This window comes from Mus caroli, chromosome 2 (genome assembly GCF_900094665.2).
Source record: "Mus caroli chromosome 2, CAROLI_EIJ_v1.1, whole genome shotgun sequence".
Taxonomy (NCBI): Eukaryota; Metazoa; Chordata; class Mammalia; order Rodentia; family Muridae; genus Mus; species Mus caroli.
Window position 1 is genome coordinate 146,972,584 of NC_034571.1, and position 24,834 is coordinate 146,997,417.

A 24,834-nucleotide genomic window follows, 5' to 3' on the forward strand; every position below is an offset into this window, starting at 1 on the left:
ATACATATATATATATATATCATATACAAACACACACATATAATATATATATCATATACAAACACACACACACATATATATATGTATATATATATATATATATATATATACATGTTTGTAGTCCACATCTATCCTGTGCTAATGCCTGTAATCCCAGCACGTTGGAGATAAAAAGCAGGATCAGGAGAATCTGGAGTAAAAGCCACCCTTGGTCTAGCCTGGGCTACATAAGACACTGTCTCAACAAACAAACAAACAAACAAACAAACAAACAAACAGATTCACATCATCCAGAGGGTCATAAATTGTGACCTTATAAATTTTAGCTTGTTCAAGGAAAAACCCAGAGAAGAGCGGAGAGCCGCAGCCTAATCCTTCAGAGTCAGCTCGAGAGCCGCTCCTTCCGGTGGTGAAAATTTGAGAAATTTGAAACTTATGAGAGCAATCTTGGTAATTCCCTAAGAGAGTCTACCGATCGTGCAGGCCAGGCCTCATCCATCTGCCTACCCAGTCGGCTTGGTTTCTCTACCAACTGTTCCTTCGCCCACCCACACTCTCCCCGGGAAGCTCAATTAAGCTGCGCCTTGATGGGATTTGGTTTTCCAGGTCAAGTTACTAGGCCTAGGTTTCTCTGTGTCCCCTGGGGTTAATTCTGAATTAAATCCTCATTAACTCTTTCTATAGAGTAACCTCAGTGCATCCCCTTCTCTTCCATCCTCCCCTAACCTCCATGTCAACACCAATTTCAGATCCTAAGACTCGGGAGAAATATAGGGAGCACAGACCACAAAACTTGTGGCCTCTGGGACGAGTCTGAACCTACTGGGCTGAAAGCAAAGGGGTAAGATGGGGAAGGCAGCTACCAGGGACTTCTGGGGGTCTTTAAAAATGTCTCACAGCAATGCTCCTTGCCTCTGCCATTCAAGGACAGGAAAGACATTCTGGCCTGGCTTCCCTTAGGGGAGCTGATTCGGAGTAGAGTCACTTGTGCTGTAAGTAGGAGGAACCGGCTGTCTTTGTCCTGTTGGCTTTGGGGTTCTATCTCCTTCTCCTTCTGTATGGTTCCCTTTCAGGTAGCCTGGGCTGCGGGAGACCTGGTTATGACATAAACCCGGGTCCTAACTTGTGCTGCACTGTGGAATATGCTCTTCTCTCCTGCTTGCTGCTTTTCACTCCTTTTCAATGTAGATCTATCAGCATCTTGCACTTGAGACAGAGTGAAATTTGGAATAATGTTTATAGAATGATCAGTTGTTCTCTTGTTCTTACATTTTAAGTAGCAAACGACAGGCTGCGGCAAGCTTCCTTGGTTAGATGGCCTTTCCTCTTTGGTGGGATGCGTAGGAATTCAGTTGGCAACTTTGTTTCCAGGTGAGGAAAGACGTTCTTCCTCGTTTCTTGGAAAGTTAAACGGATCTATTTGATCCACAGATGGAGGTCAGAGCTGTTAAGAGATTAACACTAAGGATGTAAGCAGCATTTTGCTGACTAGCCAAGTATCTCCCCCGCAACCCCCAGTTCTCTTTACCCTGCTTTGCCATTCCCTAGCAGTAAAACCATAAAAAGCATAGTATTCTAAGAAGTACTCCTTGGTGTCAACTTTGACCCAGAGTCACACTGGAATGCTGCTTTAGATTTTCTTCAAGGAGTTGCTTGTAGGATCTGCGTTCAACCCATTCATACAGAGCAAAATTTAGCACTTAGGAATCCATCTGTCTGATTAAATTAGTTCACTTTGTACTCATTACAGTAAAAGCCAATCACCCAAATGTCATTTATTGCAACCTGCCTTTGCCTTTACATATGTTGAATATTTTTAGACTTGATACCCAGTTCGACTAAATGTCCATTAGATGGAAGCTTGAGTGATGCCTGCAACTGTGGCTGAGTCTGCTGTGTCTCAGTGACATTGGATATTTGTTCCACTGTTTGCTTTGGAGAGGCATGGGTGGCTGAATGGAGGACACATTAATGTCACGCTTGGTTTTCTTTGTTTGAGGGAGATCTTATGGACCAAGAGCATCTCAGCCCCAGCATCCAGTGCTCTGGTGGCGCTCATGTTTCCCCCAGAGGTCTTGTGTGTATTCTGAAGGTTCGCTCAGCTGACTCTCTTTGGTCTGACTTGATTCTTTCCAGCAGGAAATTGCATCTGCCATCCAAGCCTCCTCCCTCCTTCTGCTTTAAAGTTGTGGGAGCTGCTGAGAAGATCACTGACTTTGGCCACACTTAGCGAGTTCAGAACACCCTGCAAGTGAAAGGAATTGAGAGAGGCTGGACATGGCACTAGACATGGCGGCCAACCCCTTCAATCTCTATGAGTTCGAGGCCAGCTTGGTCTACATAATGAGTTCCAGGTCAGCCAAGGCCACATCGTGAGCCCCTGTCTCAAAAAAAGAAAAGAAACAAACCGGATATGAGATGTATGCTTGTGATCCCAACACTTGGAAGGTAGAGGCAGGAGAACCAGAAGTTCAGTCATCCTTTGCTATGAGACTATATCTCAAACAAATGAACAAGCAAATAGATGGAATTCAGAAAATCAGAAGAGAGTATGACCACGAGGGAACAGAAATAGAAACATGGCTTCTAAAGGTGATAGGTGGGCAGGCTGAAGGGAATGGAGTATGGGGTGTTAGAGTGGTCATTTCCTCAGCTCCTACCAGCAATGTATTCCCTGTACATCAGGAATGAGTGTCTGGGATCTGGGAGACAGATTCTGCACTAACAAGCCTGGGTAACTCTCATCATTCTGTTTCTTTTTGTTGTTGGTTTTTTTGTTTGTTTGTTTTTTGTTTTTTGTTTTGTTTTGTTTTTTCGAGACAGGGTTTCTCTGTATAGCCCTGTCTGTCCTGGAACTCACTCTGTAGACCAGGCTGGCCTTAAACTCAGAAATCTGCCTGCCTCTGCCCCCTGAGTGCTGGGATTAAAGGCGTGTGCCATCATTCTGCTTCTTGAGAAAGGCCAGAGTTTCAAACCTTCTCTGCAGTTTGAACTCAAGGGTCTTTAAGCCAAGCGTGGGTCTCAGATGAATCCTAAAACCCCAAACTACCTGAGGACACGGGAGAAAAAAAATAACCTCGGACTCATTTTCTCCTATATGCTCACTCAATAATCAACAGAAGAACTAAGTGACAGATATCAGTGAGTGGCCCTCCATGTACCAAGCAAGCTAACAATTCTGAAGCAGACTCCAACCGGGTGTCTTTTAACTCAGTTGTGATACTCTTAAAGGCAGTGCCAGATCCCACAGTTAAGGGCATGTCCAGATGGCAGTCCTGAGCCTCAGGTTCTTTTGTCCAGGGTTTAACCGCCCATCGAAGGATTGTCCCAAACCCCTCCTCAGAACTCAGGAGTATCATTAAGGTACTGCGGTTTACCATAAAGGATGTCACACAGGATGCTGATGGACAGCAGAGGAAGAGGTTCATGGGGGAAGACTTAGGGGGAAAGACACACAGCTACCAACCGTCTCCAGGCGTACCACCTTCCAGGAACCTCTGTGTGATCAGCTGTCCAATGTTCCCTGCACCTTGTTCTGCGGGGCATTTGTTACGTCAGCATGATGGATGAACTAGTTGCGTGGCCAACTCTCCTTTAGCTGCTGTCCCCTGGAGGAAGGGCATGGAGCCAAAAGATCCGACGAATGACTTCTGTCTTGGTCCCTCCCTAACCAGCCGGCACTCTGCTTACAAAAAATAGATGCTTCTTTCTGCCGTTTCCGAGACCTAGACTTGTATGCAGGAAGCCAAATAGATGTCTTACAACATCGCTGTTAGGTTTTAAGAAGGGAGAGGAGCCAGGATGCAAGAGAGAGGTGCTGAGTCAAATTGTCTTCAGGCAAGCGGTTTGATTATGCGGAAGCAATCAGTATAGCAGCGTCTGAAATAAGACTCTTCAGTGTTGCCAGTGCAAGGGGCTGCTATTCTTGTGTGTGTGTGTATGTGTGGTGTTTGTTTGTTGAGACAGGGTGCCCCTGTGTAGCCCTGGCTAGCCTGGAACTCACTATATAGACCAGTATGGCCTTCAACTCACAGAGATCTACCTGCCTCTAGCTCCTAATGTAAAAGTGTCAGCCATCACCCGACAAGGCATCTTGCCTTAAGGTCTCTGAGGGAAAGTGAGATCTTGCATTTGGGGGAAACAGGCTGCGTTACCATGTGACTGTACCCCATAATAGAAGATGAAAAGAGGGCCACATGTGACTTGGGCAACACGGTAGGCGTCATTCTTTTTCTGGGTAAGGGGCGTGGGGTTTGATTAATGTGTGATCCAGGCTATGTCAGCTGCCTTTGACTCGAAGGCAGCAAAGGCATTCGGTGTGCTTCCACCCTGCTGAAAGCCCTCTCTGATTAGAGCCTGCTACTTAGCCTATGTTCTTCAATAATCACAGCCCCCGCAGGCACGCCATTCCTCTTGGAATCCGTTAGGCACAAGGATTAGATTAGTCAATTTAGTCCAGACAGAGCGGTATTTCTCAAGACCATAAATAATTTTAGTATTGTTAAAAATATATCCTGGTAAGAAATAGTTTATTCAACAGTATTTCAGACTTCCTGGTGGCTAAGGCCTATAATTCTAGATATTTGGGAAGCTAAGACAAGAGGTTCATGAATTCAAGGTCAGCCTGGGCTACAGAATGAGTTCAAGTCCTGTCAAGGCAACTGATTTAAAAAAAAAAAAAAAAAAAAAAAAAAAACCCTGTCTGGAAATAGTTAAAAGAGATCTGAGGATGTAATGTGGAAGTAGAGTACTTGTCTATCATGTGCAAGGTCCTAGGTTCGATCCCCAGTACTAAAGAAAAGAGTGCTGATATAGAAGAGAGAACTGTGCTCAACTCTGAATACAGCAATGACAACTGAATAAAACAGAGTTAGGAAGATAATGAGGAAGATAATGGGTGAAAACCGCCCAGAGCCTCGGTTCTCACCCTGAGCCTCAACCTCTCTGGGGATCGAATGACCCCTTCAGAGGAGTCACCTAAGACCATCGGAAAACACAGATATTTACATTATGATTCATAACAATAGAAAAATTTCAGTCGTAAAGTAACCATGAAATAATTTTATAGGTGGGGGTCGCCACAACATGAAGAACTCTATTAAAGGGTGGCAGCATTAGGAAGGTTGAGAACGACTTCCTTAGAGGAAACACCAACAGTAAGGAGATTCGTGTTAACATTATAGAATATTTGCTAAAGGCGGACAAGGGGGGTTAGGAGCTTAGGAGGTATCAGACAGTGGGAGGTTGCTAAACTGACTTGACAGGACTCTTACTAAACCTGGGTTAGGGAAGACCAGAGGTCAAGATCAAAGCCCTGATAAGTAAACAGGCCCAGAGGGACCTAGCTGAAATTTTGATTAGGAAGAAAGTCCTAGGAAGAAGTCCTTCTCCTTCCCACTCTGCTGCTTGGCTCAGCTGAGAAAGAGAGAGAGAGAGAGAGAGAGAGAGAGAGAGAGAGAGAGAGAGAGAGAGAGCCCTGCTTCCTTCTGCCAGCTCCTTCTGACTGCAGACATCAGATTTGGCCTCTCAACCAGCAGACACATTTCTGACTCAGTCTAATCCCTGATGAGGGGGCCAGAGAAGCGTGCTTCTCAGAAGGGGAGCCCCATCCCTGAGAGCCCATCCCTGAGAGCCCATCGGCAGCGAGAGGAACTCTTCTTTCGCTGGCACCTCTTCAGTCATCTGACAGACAGCGTCCCCTGTGTGGATAGAGCTGAAGGAATCCTAGATGCAGGCCTCCAGAAGAGAGCAGCTGTTCTGGTTTTGTTTTGTTTTAATTTCTTCCATAACAAGCTGGACTTGGCCAGGACAGCAAACTACAGCCTGGAGAGGTTTTGAGTTGTTCTGGTTCTCATCTTTGAGACAGAATCACACACAGCCAAGGGTGTCTTTGAACTATATACAGCCTTCGCGCGCGCAGAATGCTGGGATTGCAGGTTCTTTGACAGCTTGCTTTGTTTCGTTGTGGGAGATTGTTTTTGTCTTTTTGTCTTGTTTGAGGCAGTCTCACTGTGTAGCTCATAACGGCTTCAAAGTCGTGAGCCTCTTGCCTACCCCGCCCCCCCCACGTGTGTGTGTGTGTGTGTGTGTGTGTGTGTGTGTGTGTGTGCTGGGATTGTGTGCAGAGGAGGAACGTCGTAGTTTCTTGGGCTGGTGATCTTCTTCCTTCCCTTACACTTCAGGAAAAGGGCGGAGCTAATCTCGTAGCTCTGGAGTCAGATTTAATATTGACTTCGTCCTCTGCTGTGATGCTTCGGTAACCTTGTGCACTGAGTTCCCGTTTCCACCATGTGATAGGTAGCTTTTACATTTTTGTCTATTTTTCAATGTGCATGAGAGAGTGTGGCATATGAGTGTGGAGATCCAAGGCTATCTCTGGGAGTTGGTTCTCTCCTTCTGCCTTGAGGAGGCAGGGCCTCTCTTGTTCCTCCTGCTGCGCTGTTCTCCAGGCTTCTTAGCCCCGAGCCTTGGCTAATTCTGTCTCCCACCCCCATCGCTCTATATGCCCGGGTTACAGATGGGGCAACACAGCATCCAGCTTTGTAGATGGGTTTCAGAAATCAAACACAGGTCTTTAGGCTCGCACAGAGAGTGCTTTTACCCACTGAGCCATTTCCTGTGTGTGTGTGTGTGTGTGTGTGTGTGTGTGTACACGCTACACATGCACAGTCGTCCTCAGAGGTCATAGGAGGGAGTTGGGTCCCCTGGAACTGAAGTTATATAATTGTGAGCTGAAATGTGGGTGCTGGGAACTGAACCTGGTCCTCTGCAACAGCACCACTCTTAACTACTGAGTCATCACTCCCGCCCCAAGCGCTAGCTATACCTTTTGAAGAGGGTTAAATGCATATAATTGCCTACAACAGAGCCTGCCATGTAGAAGGCTCTCAGCAAATGGTAGCTACTATGATTCACGATCCTGTTTTTGTTGTTGTTGTTTTGTTTTGTTGTGTTGAGTAAATAGTTTGAGTTTTCTTACAACGGGAGCACACTACAACGAGCTGGACATCTGTGTTTCTACCTTCCCTCCTACTCTGCACCTCCATTTCCTTATTTGTCGAACCAGGGTGGAGAAACCCAACCAGTGTGTCTTACAAATCACAATCACCCTGGAGCTTATTTAAAACAGGTCTCTTGAAGCTGGGGATGTCAGTCAATGGTAGAACGTGTGGAGAATGCAGGAAGCCTTGGGTTTGATCCCCCAATATTGCATCAGCTGGGTATGGTGGTACAGTTCTATAGTCCCAGCACTTGGGAAATAGCGGCAGGAGGATCGGACTTCCTGATTATCCAGTTTCAGGTCACCATGATTTACAAAACAAGCTGAGTTGCTGGCAGTGGTTCCTGCCTAAAATCTCAGCTCTTGGGAGACTGAGGTAGGAAGATGGCTGTGAGTTTAAGGGCAGCCTGGACTACCAAATGAGTTCCAGGTCAACCTAGGATAGAGGGAGGCTCTGCCTCAAAACAAAACAATGCAAAACAAAAGAGGGAGATGCCTCTTTGGTTGTTTAAGGTTCAGTGATACAGGGCTTATCTAGACTGCATGAAGCCCGATGTTCAATCTTTAGTGAGCAGGGGCAGAGGAGGAATGGAATGGATTAGAGAAAGAAGGACACTTTATATTTAATAGTCAAAGAAGGAGACGGTAGGGGTATCAGAGCTGGTCAGCGATCCAGCCATGTAAAGGGGTGGAGGAATCAGACTCAGTGCCAGGGAGAGAACACTAAGGGTCGAGGGCAAAGCTTTGAGAGACTGGTATACCCCACCAACAGAAAGTACCATGTATCTGTAACACGATGGTTTAGAATGGGACTCTATCAAATGAACTCAAGGAAAGTAGTAAGGCATTATAGGAAATGAGGATTTTATTTCAGGGACAGTAGCAAACCAGCTCGGTGGTACCTGCACTCTAGCACTTGCAAGGGGATCAAGAGTTCAACCCTAGTTACTTTCCGGTTTCCTTTCACCTGGATGCCCATGGTTGATCTGAGAGCACTTCCCCCACCAACCTATCTCCCTAGCATGACATGAGAATTTTTTTCTTTTCTTTTTAAGAAGATTTTTCTAATTTACTTTTATCTTATGTATATGAGTGTTTCGCCTGCATATATGTCTGTGTGCCTGGTGACTGAGGAGGTCAGAAGAGGGTGTCTGATTCCCTCAAACTAGAGTTAAGAATTGCTGGGAGCTGTCACATAGATGCTGGGAACTGAAGCTGCATCCTTGGCAAGAGCAGTAAGTGCTCTTAGCTGGGGAGCCATCTCTCCAGCCCACTGTCCTTACAACTTTACTTCTTGTTATTGTCTNATTGGGATGGCGAGGCTCTCCAGGATACTGGTAGATCAATTAAGTGTTTGTGTGAATTTCAGCAAAGAGAATGCTTCCAACATTGTATAATCTTAAATAGTATGAGAAAAATGTTATCTCTACACTATATTTTTATGTGAACAGCTCTCTTTAAAAATGGTGTATATGTGTGTTGAGCATATGCACATGTGTATGGAGGCCAGACAATCACATGAAGTGTCTGGCTCTCTCTCTCTCTTTCTTTCTTGGATCTTTGAGACACTGAATGAGGATCTTGCCATTTTAGCTAGTCTGACTGGCCAGTACATCCCAGGCATCCTCTTGTTTCTGCCTCCCAAAGTGCCAGGCAGGGGAACAGATGTGCTCCGGCACAGCCAGTTTTCACATGGATAGTTGTAAGCTTTTGGTTAGTCACTCAGCTGTAACTTGTAGGATTGGGCTAACCAATGACAGAAAAATTACAAGCTCAGATGTCAACAAATTTCTCATGCTTAGTTGGCCTTGACTTTCTAATGTTTCCCACCAGTCATGACTTAGGCTGGTTTTAAAAATCCCTCAGAACACTGGGCTCCATGCCTTGAATTGTCGCTCTTCAGACCTGCTCCTAGGGAGGCAATCTTGAGAAGTGAGCGGCATTTATGGTCAGGGCTTCTCCTTTTTGACAGTCCCCTCTTCTCTTAAATGTCCCCTTCCCAACCTCAGCAGAATGTGCCCTCCTGACAGCATTCCACAGGACACTGCCCTTGGGAAAAGAGAAAAAAGTAATCCAGAAACAAACTGCTCCCAGTTTAACCGCGTCCGAGATCATCTGTCCTATCACCTCGGGGACCCATAAGACACGCTGTGGCAACTAGGTCAATAAAGGTAGATATGATATTTTGAGGTGGGATAGCCTTAAGTTCCATTTTATCCTGGGTGCAGAGCTCAGTGGTAAGGTACTTGCCTGGTAACACATTAGCTAGAATAGCTTGGACCTTCTGTGACTTGAATCACTAAGTAGCAGGATTTTAAACAATGTAAGTGGGCTGGCACAACATAGGAATCTCAGGAAAGACAGTGCTCCTGTCTGCAAAAGCTGAGAACCCAGAGGGGCTAGAGAACTTGAGCAGACTCCTGAGGGGAAAGGTAGAACTTAGAGATGGAGACAGAGAATAGCCATGACATCCTCGACAAGGTAGAAGGGGTCTCAGTGGCAAACTGGAAGGTACTAGAACAGACGTGCAGAGCTCTGCCCTCGTCCATGTGTCCAACAATAACTGTAAACAGTGATACTACAATTGCACATCAGCGCATGCCTGACAATGGCCTATTCTGATTGATGTGGACTGATCTTGACCTTTCTCTCCCCTCCCCCACTCCTTTGCTACCTGCGCAGGCTGGAGCCTCCTTAGGGGTCAGCGTGCTTCGTTTTGCTTTAATTATGCTGTCTTTTCGTTTGTTATGTCTCCCAATCCACAGATGCTAATGGACCTCACATTGAATCATCTTTGTCCTCCATACTTGCTTGTGTCTAATTATTTCAAGCATACTCATCTGAATGTATTATGATTATCTCTGGTCCTTCCCTTGGATTGCTTAGTTTTTCAGGAGTGTGTGTTCTCCGTAGCTTTAATGTATTAGTGTCATAATGGTGCCATTTGAGCTCACACGGGTGTGTGTGTGTGTGTGTGTGTGTGTGTGTACATGTGTGCTGGTGCTTGCAGACTCTAGAAGTCAAGGTCTGGTTTCTTCCTCTATCACTGTCTACCTTTTTTTTATTTTTTGTCTTTTGTTTGTTTGTTTGTTTGTTTGTTTTTTCAAGACAGGGTTTTTCTGTGTAGCCCTGGCTGTCCTGGAACTCACTCTATAGACCAGGCTGGCCTAGAACTCAGAAATCCGCCTGCCTCTGCCTTCCAAGTATTGGGACTGAAGGCATGCGCCACCACTGCCGGCCTTAATTTTTTTTTTTTAAGACATGGTTTTGCACTGAACTCAGAGCTCACAGATTTGACTAGACTAGAGGGCCAGCAAACCCCAAGGGATCCGACTCCCTTCATCTCCCCAGCCCTGGGATCACAGTCACAGGCCGCACAACTGGCTTTTTACAGGGTGCAGGGATCAGGTCCTCCCTCTGCACTGGAGGGACTTTACTGAACCCCAACCCGCAGACCCCCAGACAGAAAGTCTCCTGTAGCTCTCACCCTGCTGTGCAGCCTAGGCTGGGCAGCACACCCTCTGTTGTGGTTACAGGCTATCACCACTCCTGGTTAACATGGTGCTTTTTGTTGTATGATTATTAAGTTGCCTCTAAAGATGTGTCTGAAATCCAAAGATATTTTAAGCAACTTGCAACATTTGAGCAAATTTATGATTTCTCAAGCTTTACAGCTTTGGGGAAGAGCATTTAGCTTGACTGTCACAATTTTGGTTTCATCAGCTACACATTAAAGCTATTTCTATAATTAAAAACTCCATGCTTTAGGCCACACCTCATTCTTAGCAAAAACACTGCTATTTTTACCAGAATAGTCTGCAAATCATTATCTATTTCCAGAAATCAGGCTTATTCTCAGAGGGGAAACCCTTGCCTTCAAGAGGAAGGCACCATGACTGATCATCTCTGAGAAGCTGAAGTGTTGTTAGTCGGTGTCAGCCTGCTACCCTGTGGTACAGCAGTGGGCACATCACTATCTAATACTAACATACATGAGGGCTTGTACAGAACCATGGATCTTTATATCCAGTTGCAGAACCCTAGATTCTAAAGCCTGCACCTCCTCTCTCACCTTTAGTAACTCATTTGCCATCAAAATCTGACTTTACCTGAATTCATTTGACAACAAAGTCTGTTCTGAATCAGAGATTAAATTCAAAGTCTTTATCCTGCTTGTTATAAATATTCCATTTTTTTCTACTGTGGAAACATCAATTTTTTTGAGACAGAATCTGGGTACACCTAGACCCCTTATATGTGGTTCAACATAATATATAGGTGATAAAACTGTTTTTCAACAATCCACAAAATTCTAAAACGTGTCTGATCTCAGGGTCCTAAGCACATCTGTTTTCTAGTTCTGTATTATGAAACCTTCTCCCAACACCCAAATATAATTAATTATTCTGAGGCCTTATCTTTCAAACTAATTAAAATATTTTACAATAGTTTAATATTGATTTTTAGTCTAAGCTTAAGTTTTATTAGACTAAATCTTTGTCAATTCTATGCAGCCTAGGATAACAGAAAAAGCTTCAAAACATTGTACTAACTAGTTATGATGCAGACATTGTACTAACTAGTCATGATGCAGACATTGTACTAACTAGTCATGATGCAGACATTGTACTAACTAGTCACGATGCAGACATTGTACTAACTAGTCATGATGCAGACTGTTTTTTTTTTCTTCTAACAATCAAAACTTACCAGTCGTGGGTGCTGGAGAGATGGCTCAGTACTTGAGAGCACTGACTGCTAGTTCAATTCCCAGCAACCACATGGTGGCTCACAACTATCTGGAATGGGATCTAATGCCCTCTTCTGGTGTGTCTGAAGTCAGCTACAGTGTGATCATATACATAAAATAAATAAATAAACAAACAAACAAACAAATAAATAAATAATTCTTTAAAAAGAAAACTTACCAGTCCTGAATCTTGTCTCATTAGAACCCAACCCTGTATTAATCTAAAGTCCTATACATTAAGGAGAAATATTATTGGTTAATAATAGCACAAACTACCTTTCCAAGATCATACCCGCCCTGTTTGTTTGTTTGTTTGTTTGTTTGTTTGTTTGTTGTATGTGTACCAGAGGTTGAGGTTCATGGTAGTTGGCTTTTCCTACTATTCTCCACTTTACCATTATTGTTGTTTCTATTATTATTTATTTTATTTATGTTTTATATCATTATTGTGACTTTGTTATCGACAGGGTCTCATATGTAACCTGACTGGCCTGGAACTCACTTATGTAGACCAGGTTGACCTCAGGCTCACAGAAATCTGCGGACATCTGCATTACGAGTGTTGAAGTTAGAGGTGTGCACCACCACACCCAAATTCTACTTTAGCCTTTGAGACACAGCCTCTCACTTAACCTGGGCCTTGCTGTCTGACTAAACTGGCCAGCAAGCTTGAGGACTCTCTCTGGCTCCCCCTGCACACAGCCTTCACCTCAGCTCCAGGACTGCAGGCAGGCTCCCCCAGCTCTTAAGCAGATGCTAGGGACTCCCTCCCGCTCAAGTCCTCATTGTTTGCACAGCAAGTTCTTTGCCCACTAAGCCATCTCCTCAGCTCCTTCTTTATGTTTAGATTTCCTTTTCTAACTATTCCTCAGGCAGTCGTGTGTGGCGCAGCATAGGTGTGGAACCTCAGAGGAAAGTTCTCTTTGCAGTCAATTCTCCCACCCACCTTTGTAAATTCCAGGGATCAAATTCTGGTCTCCAGGTTTGTGCCTTTATCCGCTGACTGAACCACATATAAAGGTTCTCTTTATTTATTTTTTTGAGACAGGTTCTCACGTGTCCCAGACTGGCCTTGAACTCAATATGTATCAGAGAAAGAAAGATCTAGAATGCCCAATGCTCCTGCCTCCTGAATGATGATACTGTAGGTATGTGTCTTTATGGAGTGGGAAGTAGGAAAATTCAAGTCCCGTTTGTTAGACAAGCAGCTCCCAACTAAGTTACATCCCAGCACACATCTGCTTTTTAGTGTCAGACTGCCGTGTGTGTGTGTGTGTGTGTGTGTGTGTGTGTGTGTGTGTTTCTTACATTCTTTTGGACAAGCAGGAATCTTCTTCCCCAAGTCTTCCTTATGCTGGAATTACAGGCATGTGAGTCCATGACTTCAAATGTAAAAAACAAGTTTAAGATATAGTTCAGTTTGCCGGGCAGTGGTGGTGCACTCCTTTAATCCCAGCATTTAGGAGACAGAGGCAGGGGGATTTCTGAGTTTGAGGCCAACCTGGTCTACAAAGTGAGTTCCAGGACAGCCAGGACTACACAGAGAAACCCTGTCTGGAAAACAAAACAAAACAAAACAAACAAACAAACAAACAAAAGATATAGTTCATATGTAGAGTGCTGGAGAAGGCCCTGAGGTACCTCTCCAGCCCTACCAATAACACAAAACAAAGCAAAAACAGGAAAAGCCGTTAGTTCACAGAATATATAAAAGGTATCTGAAATACAGAGAACACAAATGTTGAGAATTCAGCATTAACAGATAATAAGTAAATAAATTTTAATAAAATAAGCTAAGTACTATGGTCAGGCATAAATAATGGGTAGGAAAAATGGGCATGGTGGTGCACACTGCAGTCCCAGCATCTAAGAGGCAAAAGCAGGAGGATTGCTGCAAGTTCCAGGTCGGCCTGATCACCCTGAGTTCAAGGACAAGCTTGACTAAGTATGAGATCTTGTCTAAAGACAAAACGAAACAAAAAACAAACAAGCAAACAAAAACCAAACAAACAAACAAACAAACACGTTTAAAAGAAAACAGTAGGGAAAACGGCCTTCAAACCAGGCCAGGAAGCAGCTAAGCTTGACTAGTTTACTGCTTCTAAACACTCACTCAGTTCCAGTGAGCAGTGGTGTATGTCAACAATTAACAAAGGAAAAATGAGTCTGGGAAGATGGCAGGGAGTAGGCTGTAGGAGTCCTACAGTCCAGCAGCAGCCTCTGTTCAAAGTGTCTTCCTCTCTCCCATTCTTATTCCTTCCATCCCGTGTGGGCTCCAGAGGGAGTTTCCCCCCCTCTGGTGCAGTTCTTATTAAGTCTTTTTCCCACCCACAACCCTTCAGTCATTTTCAGTTGGGAACGTTGTAAGCTTCTTACCATCGCATCGACATTTACAAGTCTCATCCCTTGTCTACCTGCCACCGCAGCAAGCCTTTCGGAGCTTCTCAATTGCAGCACCCCCTCTGCCTCGGGATATCCCTCATCCCATATATCCTTCAGCACTCTTAGCAACAGTCCCATAATTGACTCTTCTCATTCAGATAGCCAGTTGTCTTGTCGAGACCATACAAATTTATTACTCTTTGTCTAGAGAATATAAAAGCATCGTGCTTTGGGCACTTCTTCAGACTTTATGCTCTTGTGAAGATCCCCATATACACAGAAATTTAATAAAACTTTATGCTCTTTCTCTTATTAATCAGTTCTTATACAATGAATATGGGTTCCTAGATCCAGCCAAAGAGCCCACATAAGAACTAAGAGGGAGACGAAAGGACCCCTCTCCCCTCCACCCTCACATAATTGGAAAGTGATGCAGTCACGTATGTCCAACCACAGATCTGGCATTGAGCTTCACTGTCCTACCTACTTTATACAAAGAACTGTGTCTAACTGATGAGAAGAGCCTCTGTGAGCAATTAAAGAACAATGAGGTACTGAACAATGTCCATGGCATTGAATTTAAGAGCAGAGTGGGGTTCAAAAAGGGAGAGCATCCTCTTTGGGTTGGCTGAAAGAAAGACATGCTAGAGCCAAGCCAGCCTTTAGATGGGGCCCTGGAGGAAGGATGAGACAGAGCCAGGAGCAGCTGAGAGAGAGAGAGAGAGAGAGAGAGAGAGAGAGAGAGAGAGAGAGAGAGAGAGAGAGACGATAGATGAACAAGGTGGTCCATGATGGAGAGGAAAGCAGGGGATGCAGGCAGTGTGAAGACCATCCCACTGAAAATGAGGCTGGGAAGAGGGTGGTGGTACACACTTTTAATCCCAGCACCCAGGAGGCAGAGCCAGGCAGATCTCAGCCTAGTCTACAGAGTGAGTCCCAGGACAGCCAGGGCTATACTCATGAAAAGCACATGAGTGAGGCTGGGTTAAAAGACAAGGGGATTGTTTGGGGGAAAATAAAGTAAAACTTGGTGAGAAAATGGAAAAAGGAGACAGAAACCAAGATTCTTATCTAGGGTAGACAGTCCCTGATGAAGGCCACAGTAGAGTCTAGTTCTGCATTTACTTTCCATAGGCAAGGCCACGTGTACCTACCTTGTGAGTGAGGGAAGCTGGGAGAGGGGTTTTCTATCAGTGCAGATGATTCTGCTCAACACTCCACTCAGAGAGGGTCTTGGAGGGTGGAAAGAGATAGTTGGCTCTGGAGCAGGTGTCTGCTCAGCCAGTCTCAGCTGGCTGAGTCTCTGCGTCTGTGAGGCTTTCACTATGTAGGCTGTGATCATGGTGTTCAAAAAAAAAAAAAAGGAATTTCTTTTGTAAAATACAAGCTCTAGAGGCAGCCTAATATACCAGCTTATTCTGCTCAAGGTTGAAAGGGGACATCAAAGACAAGATAGAGGGAGAGATGGGAGAAGAAAAATATCAGCCACTATTTGCCATGCTGGAGAAAATTTGAACTCCGGCATTTGTTTCCTTTTTGGTTGAAGTCTGGTTTTAGCTCTAAACCACCTGTGATATACCATGCTATTGCCGGTGACAGCGAAGTACCTTTAAGATGCCTTGGGTTAAAAGCTGGGTACAGTGGCTCCGACCTGCAGTCCCAGCACTCTGAAGTCAAGGTCAGCCTGGGAAACATAGTGAGAGCTTGTTTACAAACAAAAATCCAAACCCAAAACAAATCACTCCCTGCCCAAAAAATGCCTTGGGTTGAGAAGAAAACTCTCAACTCATTCTAGCTTAAAACAACAAGGGAAGAGTCCAAGTATAAGATGATTTTCAGGCAAGACCTAATCTAATGGCTTCTGTGTTATTTTTTTTTTAAATGCTGTTGGCTAGGGGATGGGGTTTTAAGGAACAGCCCAAACTGACCTTGAACTCACTATGTAGCCAAGGATGACCTTGGACTTCTCATTCTCCTAAGTGTATGCCGCCACCCCCAGCTTGTGTAGTGCTGGGAATTGAACCCAGGGTTCTTTACTCTGCCAGCTGAGCTACCCACCCTCCTCTCACATGCTCTACCTGTCAACGATTGTTCTGAGGAGTTAGCCTGTATGTGAGTGCAGACCACAGATGTAGTCCATTCCTCTCACTTTAACAGGAAAGAAATTGAAGCCCTGACAAAAAAAAAAAAAAAAAAAGCAGTCTTGCCCAGAGTTGTACATCTTCATTAAGGCTGAGCCAAGATGAAAAACCCAGTGGTCTGGCCAGTGCCCACTCTCAACTAACTAGGCTTTGGGAGAGCAGTTTGGTGGCAAGCTTATGACAGGCAGGGCCCGGTGGTGAAAAAGAAGATCTGAGGCCATCAAAAGAACTGTCACTGGGGCTACATGGGTGGGTGGACCGTCCCTCACAGTTCCCAGATGATTGGAAGGGGTGGAGGCCAGTTGCTTGGGCCTTCTCCTGCAATAAAATAGACATGCAGAAAACCTGATGCCGACTGTCTTGGTTAGTGCTTCTTTTGCTTCAATAGAACATCATGACCAAAGGAAACTTGGGGAAGGGAGGGTTTGTTCCAGGTTACGACCCTCACGTCACAGTCCATCATCAGAGGAAATCAGGCAGGAACATGGAGGCAGAAGCTGATGCAGAGGCCATGGAGGAGTGCTGCTCTGTGGTTTGCTCTTCATGGCTTACGCAGCCTGCTTTCTTACAGCACCCAGGACCACTACGCCAGGAGTGGCACTGCCCATAGTGAGCTGGACCCTCCCACACTAATCATCAATCAAGAAAATGTACCACAACAGGCTTTCTCACAGGCCAGTCTGGTAGGGACAATTTCTGAATTGAAGTTCCCTCTTCCCAAATGACTCTGACTTGTGTCACATTGACATAAAACTGGCCAGCACACCAACCAATCTGAGAACAAAGAGGAGGAGGCTGGCGCTGGTCAGGGAGCTACACGGGGAGCCCAGGAGTGGATAGGATCAGAATGAGTACTCTCTTCTGATGGTCTATGTGCCTCGGGTGGAGGGAACCTTGGAAATGCAGACCCAGGCTTTTCCAAAACCCAAGAGGGAAATGAGACAGTGGGGTGGGAAGGGGTGGGGATCCAATAGTGACAGAAGGCGTTTGAGGAAAGAAATCTGCTAAAAATCCATCTGCCCCTTCCAACTCAGGCTATAAAGAAGTCCTTTTAGCTTCTGTTGACATGCCTTGACACAATTTGTTTCCTGTGGGTCAGCAGGGAATCTGGTATATGAACATACACTTGTCTGCAGGAGCCTTTATCCTTCGTCCTTCTCACTGAGGTCTAACTTGTTAGCTGTATTCTCTTTACCTTAGAAGAGACCTCTGCCACTGTGAAGCACTCCTGGGGACCAGGAGGTACTTTGAACAACTCTGCCTAGGCCTAAGGTCTCTAGGGACTGTTGCTTGTACAGGAGGGGAAAAAAAGAAAGAAAAGAAACACAGAGAGTCAGTACTCCGCCCTCTGGACAGCACAAAGCAACACAATGAATTCATGTCCCCTTTGCTTCAATCTCCCTCCCTCCCTCCCTCCTTTGTCTTTCTTCTCCCCATCTCTCCTTTTCTGTCATCTCCCCCAATATCAACATTCCCTCGCCTACCCTCAGCCTTGCTACACTTCTGGCCCTGCTGAGAGACTTGTGTAGCAGAGTCAGACCACCAGCCCACACAGAGAGCAGGAAGGCACATACATCCCTTACCACCATCTTCTCTCCCACCCACCACCGATCACCTTCTCTGCCCAACTTAGGCTTCTCAGGATGGATGTCACCCGCCTACTCCTGGCCACCCTAGTGGGCTTCCTGTGCTTCTTCACCGTCCACAGCCACCTGGCACTCGAGGAGACCCTTGGAGATGACAGGAGTCTGCGGAGTAACTCCTCCACGAACTCGCTGGATTTCTCCTCTGTTTCTATCGTGGGTAAGTAGCCTGCCTTGGGACCCAGCCTCTAGGCTCTGACCCACGAGAGGGAGTACAGTATGTCAAGCCAGTTGCCTGGGCTGCCACCACCAGAGCTATGGTGCTTTCTGGCTCACTCCTAGGGAAATACAGAATCCTTGAGTGCTTGGGTCTGGGAAAGCTCTGCACGCCACCGCTCTAATACCAAGTTTAATGTGTCAGAGATCTGAAGAAGTCTCAAGTCAAGATGCTTGGTGGACTTGGTTTTCTTTAGCGTTAGTGACATTTTAATAAATCATAGAATTCCTCAACAAAACAAACTTTAGGTAAACCATGGGCTAGAAATGAGCCTGCAATAAACTAGTCTTGTCATGGGATGGGAAGTTACAGGGAGTGTCTTGGAGATCTTGTGGTTTGATCTCACCTAATCATAAAGGGCTAAGGATGAAGCCAAGTGGCTGAGTGCATGCTTAGCACACATAAGGCTCGATTCAGTTCCTGTAACCAAAATAATAATAACACACATAGTATGCCAGAATTTGTGAGCTCCTGTTTGATTCATGTTTTACAAGTGATGAAGCTGGGGCTTACTGACATCAGTTCCTAATGGGCAGAGCTGGGATGCAAGCAGAGGCGGTTACACATGAAAGCTCACAACTAGCAGCTCTTTGCAGACTTGCATGTCACTGGGCACAGAGATATTGTCTAATCTAGACGGTTCAGGGAAGTTATAAGAGGGGAAAGAGGTGGCATCAATATTCTTTAGTTACTATTGATATACCAGCCTTCTTTATTTTATTTGGTTATTGGTTGGTTTTTGTTTTTATTTTTGTTTTCAAAACAAGGTCTCTTTGTATAGTGCTGGTTGTCTTGGATCTCACCCTGAAGACCAAGCTGTCCTTGGACTCAGAGGATCCTGCCTCTGCCTTCCAAGTGCTGGGACTAAAAATGTGTACCACCATGCCCATACAGGGTGAGTTCCAGGACAGCCAGGGCTACACAGAGAAACCCTGTCTCGAAAACCAAAAAAAAAAAATTATTTTTATGTGAATGGGTATTTATACCTTCTTGTATGCTTATACACTGTGTGTGTGCCCAGTACCCTCAGAGGCCAGAAGAGGATGTTGGAACCCTCTGAAACTGGAGATACAGGCAGTTATGAGTCACCACTGTGAGTCTGTGCAGAAACAAACCAGAAACAAACACCAAGTAATCTTAACTGCTGAGCCACCTCTCCAGCCCCACGTCAGACTTTTTGTTTTGTAAACATATAAAAATTTATCATGATAGAACTCTTTCTGGGAGATGAGAAAACTATTGTCAAGGAAAAGATCATAGCTGTTATATAGGTTTGAGTCAGGTATACATGGTTATGAGATTTAATAATAATAATTAGTAGTAGTGGTAACCGATGTGTCCAGTAACCAAAGGCTGAGTCCATTTTCAGAGGCTGGCAATGTTCTTGCACCTGCAAGAATAAAACTAAAATGGGGGTGCCTGGAGTGATTGAGCAGAGATCAAGGGTTAGCAAGGTCAAACACCGCATCTCTCAACAGATGACACTGACAGGTCCCAGGTCCCCCTCGGATTTATTCTTGGCCTCCCCTCAGAGCACACTGCTCTTTGGGTTTGAAGCCAGGCTAATCAGAACCTGATGGCTTGATTCCGCAATGTGGTTCATCCGGAAGTCCCTCTTTCTCTCCTCCACCCTGAGACTTCCCAGAGTCCCCTCTGCTCCTCCCACTTCACCACAACTTGGGCCCCCAGAAACATCTGGCTTTGCTCCTTCTGTCTTTCTTTGAAGCACTGAACAAGAAATCCAAGAAGATCAGCAGAAAAGAAGCCGAGAAGCGGAAGAGGTCTTCCAAGGTAAGCCTGGGAGTTCTTTTTTTTTTTTTTTTTTTTGCCTGGGAGTTCTTAACTGGGGGTGGGAGACCTGCAAGTCTTGGCTGAGAACTAAATGAAAAATACTTCCTGGCCTCCAGGAAACAAGAACTGAAAACTACCTGAAGGTTTCCCCGGCCTAGAGCCTTAAGGCTTCTATAGAAGCCAGAGAGCCTAAACTCAATGAGCAGAACAGCTGCCTGCAGAAAAACAGTTCCCAATGCTGATTAAGCATTCCTGAAATTGGTCACTCAGTTCTTTTGGATATTTACCTAAACCCCACTGCTGAAGAGCCACTCTTGCTGTATCTGAGTTTCTTTTATTCCCTCCTCCTTTGAAATTCTGGGAACCAAGTTCCAGGGCCTTGTGCAAAGACTGCAAACCCTCCATCCTCCTTGTCCGGAGCCCCCTGAGTGCTGAGAATACAGGTCCATGCCACCGTGCCCAGCTGTTTCATCTGCTTAAAAATCAGAAAGCGGGGTGGGGTCTGGAGAGATGGCTCAGCAGTACAGAGCACTGGCTGCTCTTGCAGAGGACCTGGGTTCAATTGGCAGTACCCGCATGGCAGCTCACAACTGTCTGTAACTCCTGTTGCAGGGGATCTGACACCCTCACACAGACATACATGCAATTCAAATCACCAATGCAGATCAAATAAAACTAAATTATAAAAATAAAAAGGTGAGCCGGGCATGGTGGCGCACGCCTTTAATCCCAGCACTCGGGAGGCAGAGGCAGGCGGATTTCTGAGTTCGAGGCCAGCCTGGTCTACAAAGTGAGTGCCAGGACAGCCAGGGCTACACAGAGAAACCCTGTCTCGAAAAACCAAAAAAAAAAAATAAATAAATAAAATAAATAAATAAATAAAAAGGTGTAAAGAATAGAAAATAGAAGTTGCGGGTGTGGTGATGCATACCTTTAGTTTCAGAACTCAGGAGGCTAAGGCACATAGATCTCTGAGTTTGAGGCCAGCCTGGTCTACAGAGTGAGTCCCAGGCCAGCCAGGGCTACACAGAGAAACTCTGTCTCAAAAAACACAAACCAAACCAAACAAAAAACATTTAAAAATGAAACTACAAGTGGGGTACAGTGGCATGCAGTTGTATTCCCAATACCTGGGAAGCATGGCTATCCTAAACTACCTACCAAGTTCTGAACGAGCCTGGGCTGCACAGCCACTGAAAAACAGAAGTATGATAGAAAACAACATCACTTGCTGTAGCTAGATTAAGAGACTCAACAAAAATAAAACACTGTTAGCTGAGCATGGCAGCACAGGCTTGCAATCCCAGGGGCTTAGGAGGTTGAGGCAGGGGGATCCCTAGTTCAAGGGCTGCTGGAGTTTGCAGCAAATTCAACGCCCACCTAAGCAAATTGAGATGCTGTCACAAAATGAATATTTTTAAATGATGGGGATATAGTGGGGTACTAAAGCTTGCCTGTAACACATAAAGCCCTGGGTTCAATTCCCACTATGGCAAATAATTAATAATTAATAATAATAATAATAATAAATGCTGTGTTAAAGTCAGCTGGATGTTATTATGTGCCAGAGGCTCCTCAACCCTTTAATACAGTTCCTTATGTTGTGGTGACTCCAACCTTAAAATTATTTTCATTACTACTTCATAACTGTGATTTTGTTACTGTTATGAATTATAATGTAAATATCTGTGTTTTCCGGTGGTCTTAGGCAACCCCTGTGAAAGGGTTATTAGGACCCCATAGGGGGTCTTGACCCACAAGTTGAAACAGGCTACTAAAACACACTTTGTTAAAAGGCAGTTAGAATGCATTGAAAAAAGCAATTAAGGACATGCTAGGACCAAACAGAGCCTTCCAAGCCGAAACAGACAGAAAAAAGAATGCTTTCTCGCTGACTGAGGACCATTTCATGATTTTGTACCTATACCTAAAATCATACTACGATAATACAGGTTCCTACACTCTGATAAATAGCAGATTGAGGCATTGTTGAAATGCACATACTATTCCTGTGTAGTGTGGCTCAATTAATTGGATCAACTATAACCAAAGCAGGGAGCACTGACTGAACAAATTACATGTACATGCTAGGTGCTGGCAATACAGCAGTAAACAAGAGATTATAGCTGTGTGGAGCTTACGTCTGAGTGGGGAAACCAGCCTTCAAGTAAATCAATAAAGAAATCTAAATTCTTATATGATACATACTGTAAAGGAATTAAAGCATGGGGAAAGCCTAGAGAGGTAGCATTAAACAAAAAAATTAGTAACCTAGAGCAATGTCCAGTAGAAACACAGTATAAGCCATAAATGTATAATTTTGTATTTTCTAATAGCTGCCTTAAAAGACTAATAATATTTAAAACTCGGTATAAATTATTACTATTTCAACATCTAAAAAAAATTTTAAAGTTACTTTTGTGCAGTCTTTAAAATCTGGTAAACAGCTGTCACTGCACACATCAATTCCAATGCTAAATGTGGACCTAGTAAATTTATGTTTAACAGGAAAATATGTTTACGTTACACTTAAATAGAAAACTCGTTCCTCAGCACACAGGGCCTGACTACCAGTGCTAGAATGTCTGTAGGCTATGGGGTAGCTAGCCCAAAGGGCAGATGCCAAACACAGCGGTCCTCCAGGGCCAAAAGGAAGTTTGTTTCTCCCTAGAGAAATCACTGGGAAGGGCCTTCTTTGGCCACTGGAGGATGTTAACTCTAGAGGACAGGGTGGCTAAGGGAAAGAAGACAGTGAGTGGCCTAACCCAGGAGCAGTGGATAACACGGATGGTGACAGGCTTCAAACCGGAAGGTTGTTTAAAATTGGGGCTAAGTAGGGCCTAAGAAAAGGGCCAGGTCAGAGCTAGGTAAGCTTGAAGATGAAGACGGTGTGCAGGTTGGGGTGGAGGGCAAGGACCCACTGGGATGCCCTGAGCGCATGAGTAGAGGGGGGCAGAGGTCTCTGGTCCTGGACCTCCACAGTACATGAGCATCGCAGGATGGCGTAGCCAGTTCAGCAGTCTTCAACCTCTCTCCTACAGAAAAAGGCTTCGATGAAGAAGGTGGCAAGGCCCCCGCTACCTTCGCCCTGCGTGGCCACCCGCGACAGCTGCAAGCCACCCGCGCCCGCCTGCTGCGACCCGTGCGCCTCCTGCCAGTGTCGTTTCTTCGGCAGCGCCTGCGCCTGCCGAGTACTCAACCCCAACTGCTGACGCAGCTTCTTCGCTGCGCGCGCAGCTTCGGGAACGGGTGATTGGGCGGGGCTTCAGGGTCCCGCGCTTCTAGGCTGAGGGGCGGGTCTCCGTGGGTGGGGCTTGCGGGTGGGCGTGGCCAGTGGTTGTGACTTGTGGGCGCTTCAGAAGACCGGTTTTCTAGGAAACCTAGTGGAAGCTAAAATCAGAATACAGTATTTTTAGGCTGCCGGGGAAGTGTGACTATTTCTTTTAAAAGCCGAAAGCTCCCGGCCGCTTTCCATTATGGAGTCTGGTCCTTGCGGATACCCCGCAGTCTGCGCACGCGCCAGCCACTCTTGCCCATAGGGAAACTACTTAGCGCCTACAGCTGCTGCTCGCGTGGTTGGTGTTGCTGCATCTTAGGGATGGGCACAATGTTGCCAGTTCCTTCCAGCCTGCCAGTGTCTAGGCTGCCTCCAAACTAAGGGAAAGAAACCATTAGGGAACCACCTTCCAGTCTTTTCACCCATTCTCTTAAGCGGGAGCACAAAAATCTAAGATGCGCAGAATTCCATTAGCAGTCTCAGCCGGGTGGGCGGGGCGGAGGGGGGGCGAGACGGTGCCTTTGCAATGGCTTTCTAAATCCAGAAGGATTTGGGTTGAGGATTCCAGAACTTTTTTTTTTTTTTTTTTTTTTTTTTTTTTTTTTAGGTTTTTCGTGACAGGGTTTCTCTGTTTAGCCCTGGCTGTCCTGGCACTCACTTTGTAGACCAGGCTGGCCTCGAACTCAGAAATCCGCCTGCCTCTGCCTCCCGAGTGCTGGGATTAAAGGCGTGCGCCACCACGCCCGGCTGGATTCCAGAACTTTTAAGAGGCTCTTAATCAAAGTCACCACCCAAACCCACTCCTCTCTTAGTCACAAGGGCACACGGATGTTTGGACCTGAGAGTTTTTCTTAGGCCAGGCAGTAGTCCCAGCCTTTCTTTTCTTTTTTTTTTCTTTTTTTTTTTTTTTTTCTAATTCTAAAAATCTTGAGCTTAGACTCCCACAGACGCAAAATTTTAGATAGCCTTCCTCGATCTTCACCCTAGTTCTGTTGACCGGTAAGAAAGTGTGGGGGTGGGGATGGGGCTGAAAAGCAGCAATCGAACGAAATTATTAAGGACCAATTGCCAAAAATGTTCCAGACTGTTTGCTGAAGTCCCACCGAGTCTCGGTCTGTAAGAAGCTGAGGTGCGGTGATGTAATTTTGAAAGAACTCTGCGAGGTAGAACACTCGCAGAAAGGAGTCAAGAGTTTGGGAAGCAGGTTTGGTAAGGAAGGGGCAAATGGACGCCCTTTGAGTCTAGAGGAAGGGCTCTAGACAATGTCGTCTACTTGTGGAGGAGGCTATGGAGCTGTGCACATAGTGCTAGGAAGAAAGGCTGAGAAGAAAGTGTGCAGCACAGACCTCCTTCCCTAGTCTTAGAGACTCTACCCCTGCAAATTACTACACTACCAATACCAAAAGAAAACAAAAAGGCCTGACCACCCCCACCCCCAAAAAAGATTCCATAGAGAAGTTGTAAGACAGAAAGGCATGGAGTCCTTATCTCAGCACTGATAACTAGAAAGGGGGAGGGAGCAAGAGATGTGTGTGTGTGTACAGTGAGGCATAAGGTCTGATACAGGATCAGTCTTTCAGGCCTTTGTGTCTGTTTGCCATTATTCTTTCAAATGCCTTAAACGGGCTGACAA

General features: G+C 45.4%; 1 protein-coding gene across 1 annotated transcript; it reads left to right on the plus strand.

Annotated features, from left to right (window-relative positions):
- Nucleotides 1-881: 881 nt before the first annotated feature.
- On the plus strand, nt 882-23,346 carry Asip (agouti signaling protein). Its single transcript, XM_021157007.1, has 4 exons — nt 882-992; nt 17,907-18,076; nt 19,860-19,924; nt 22,966-23,346. Exons 2-4 carry the CDS (start codon nt 17,917-17,919, stop codon nt 23,134-23,136), a joined length of 396 nt encoding a protein of 131 aa, XP_021012666.1. The 5' UTR covers nt 882-992; nt 17,907-17,916; the 3' UTR covers nt 23,137-23,346.
- Nucleotides 23,347-24,834: the final 1,488 nt, after the last annotated feature.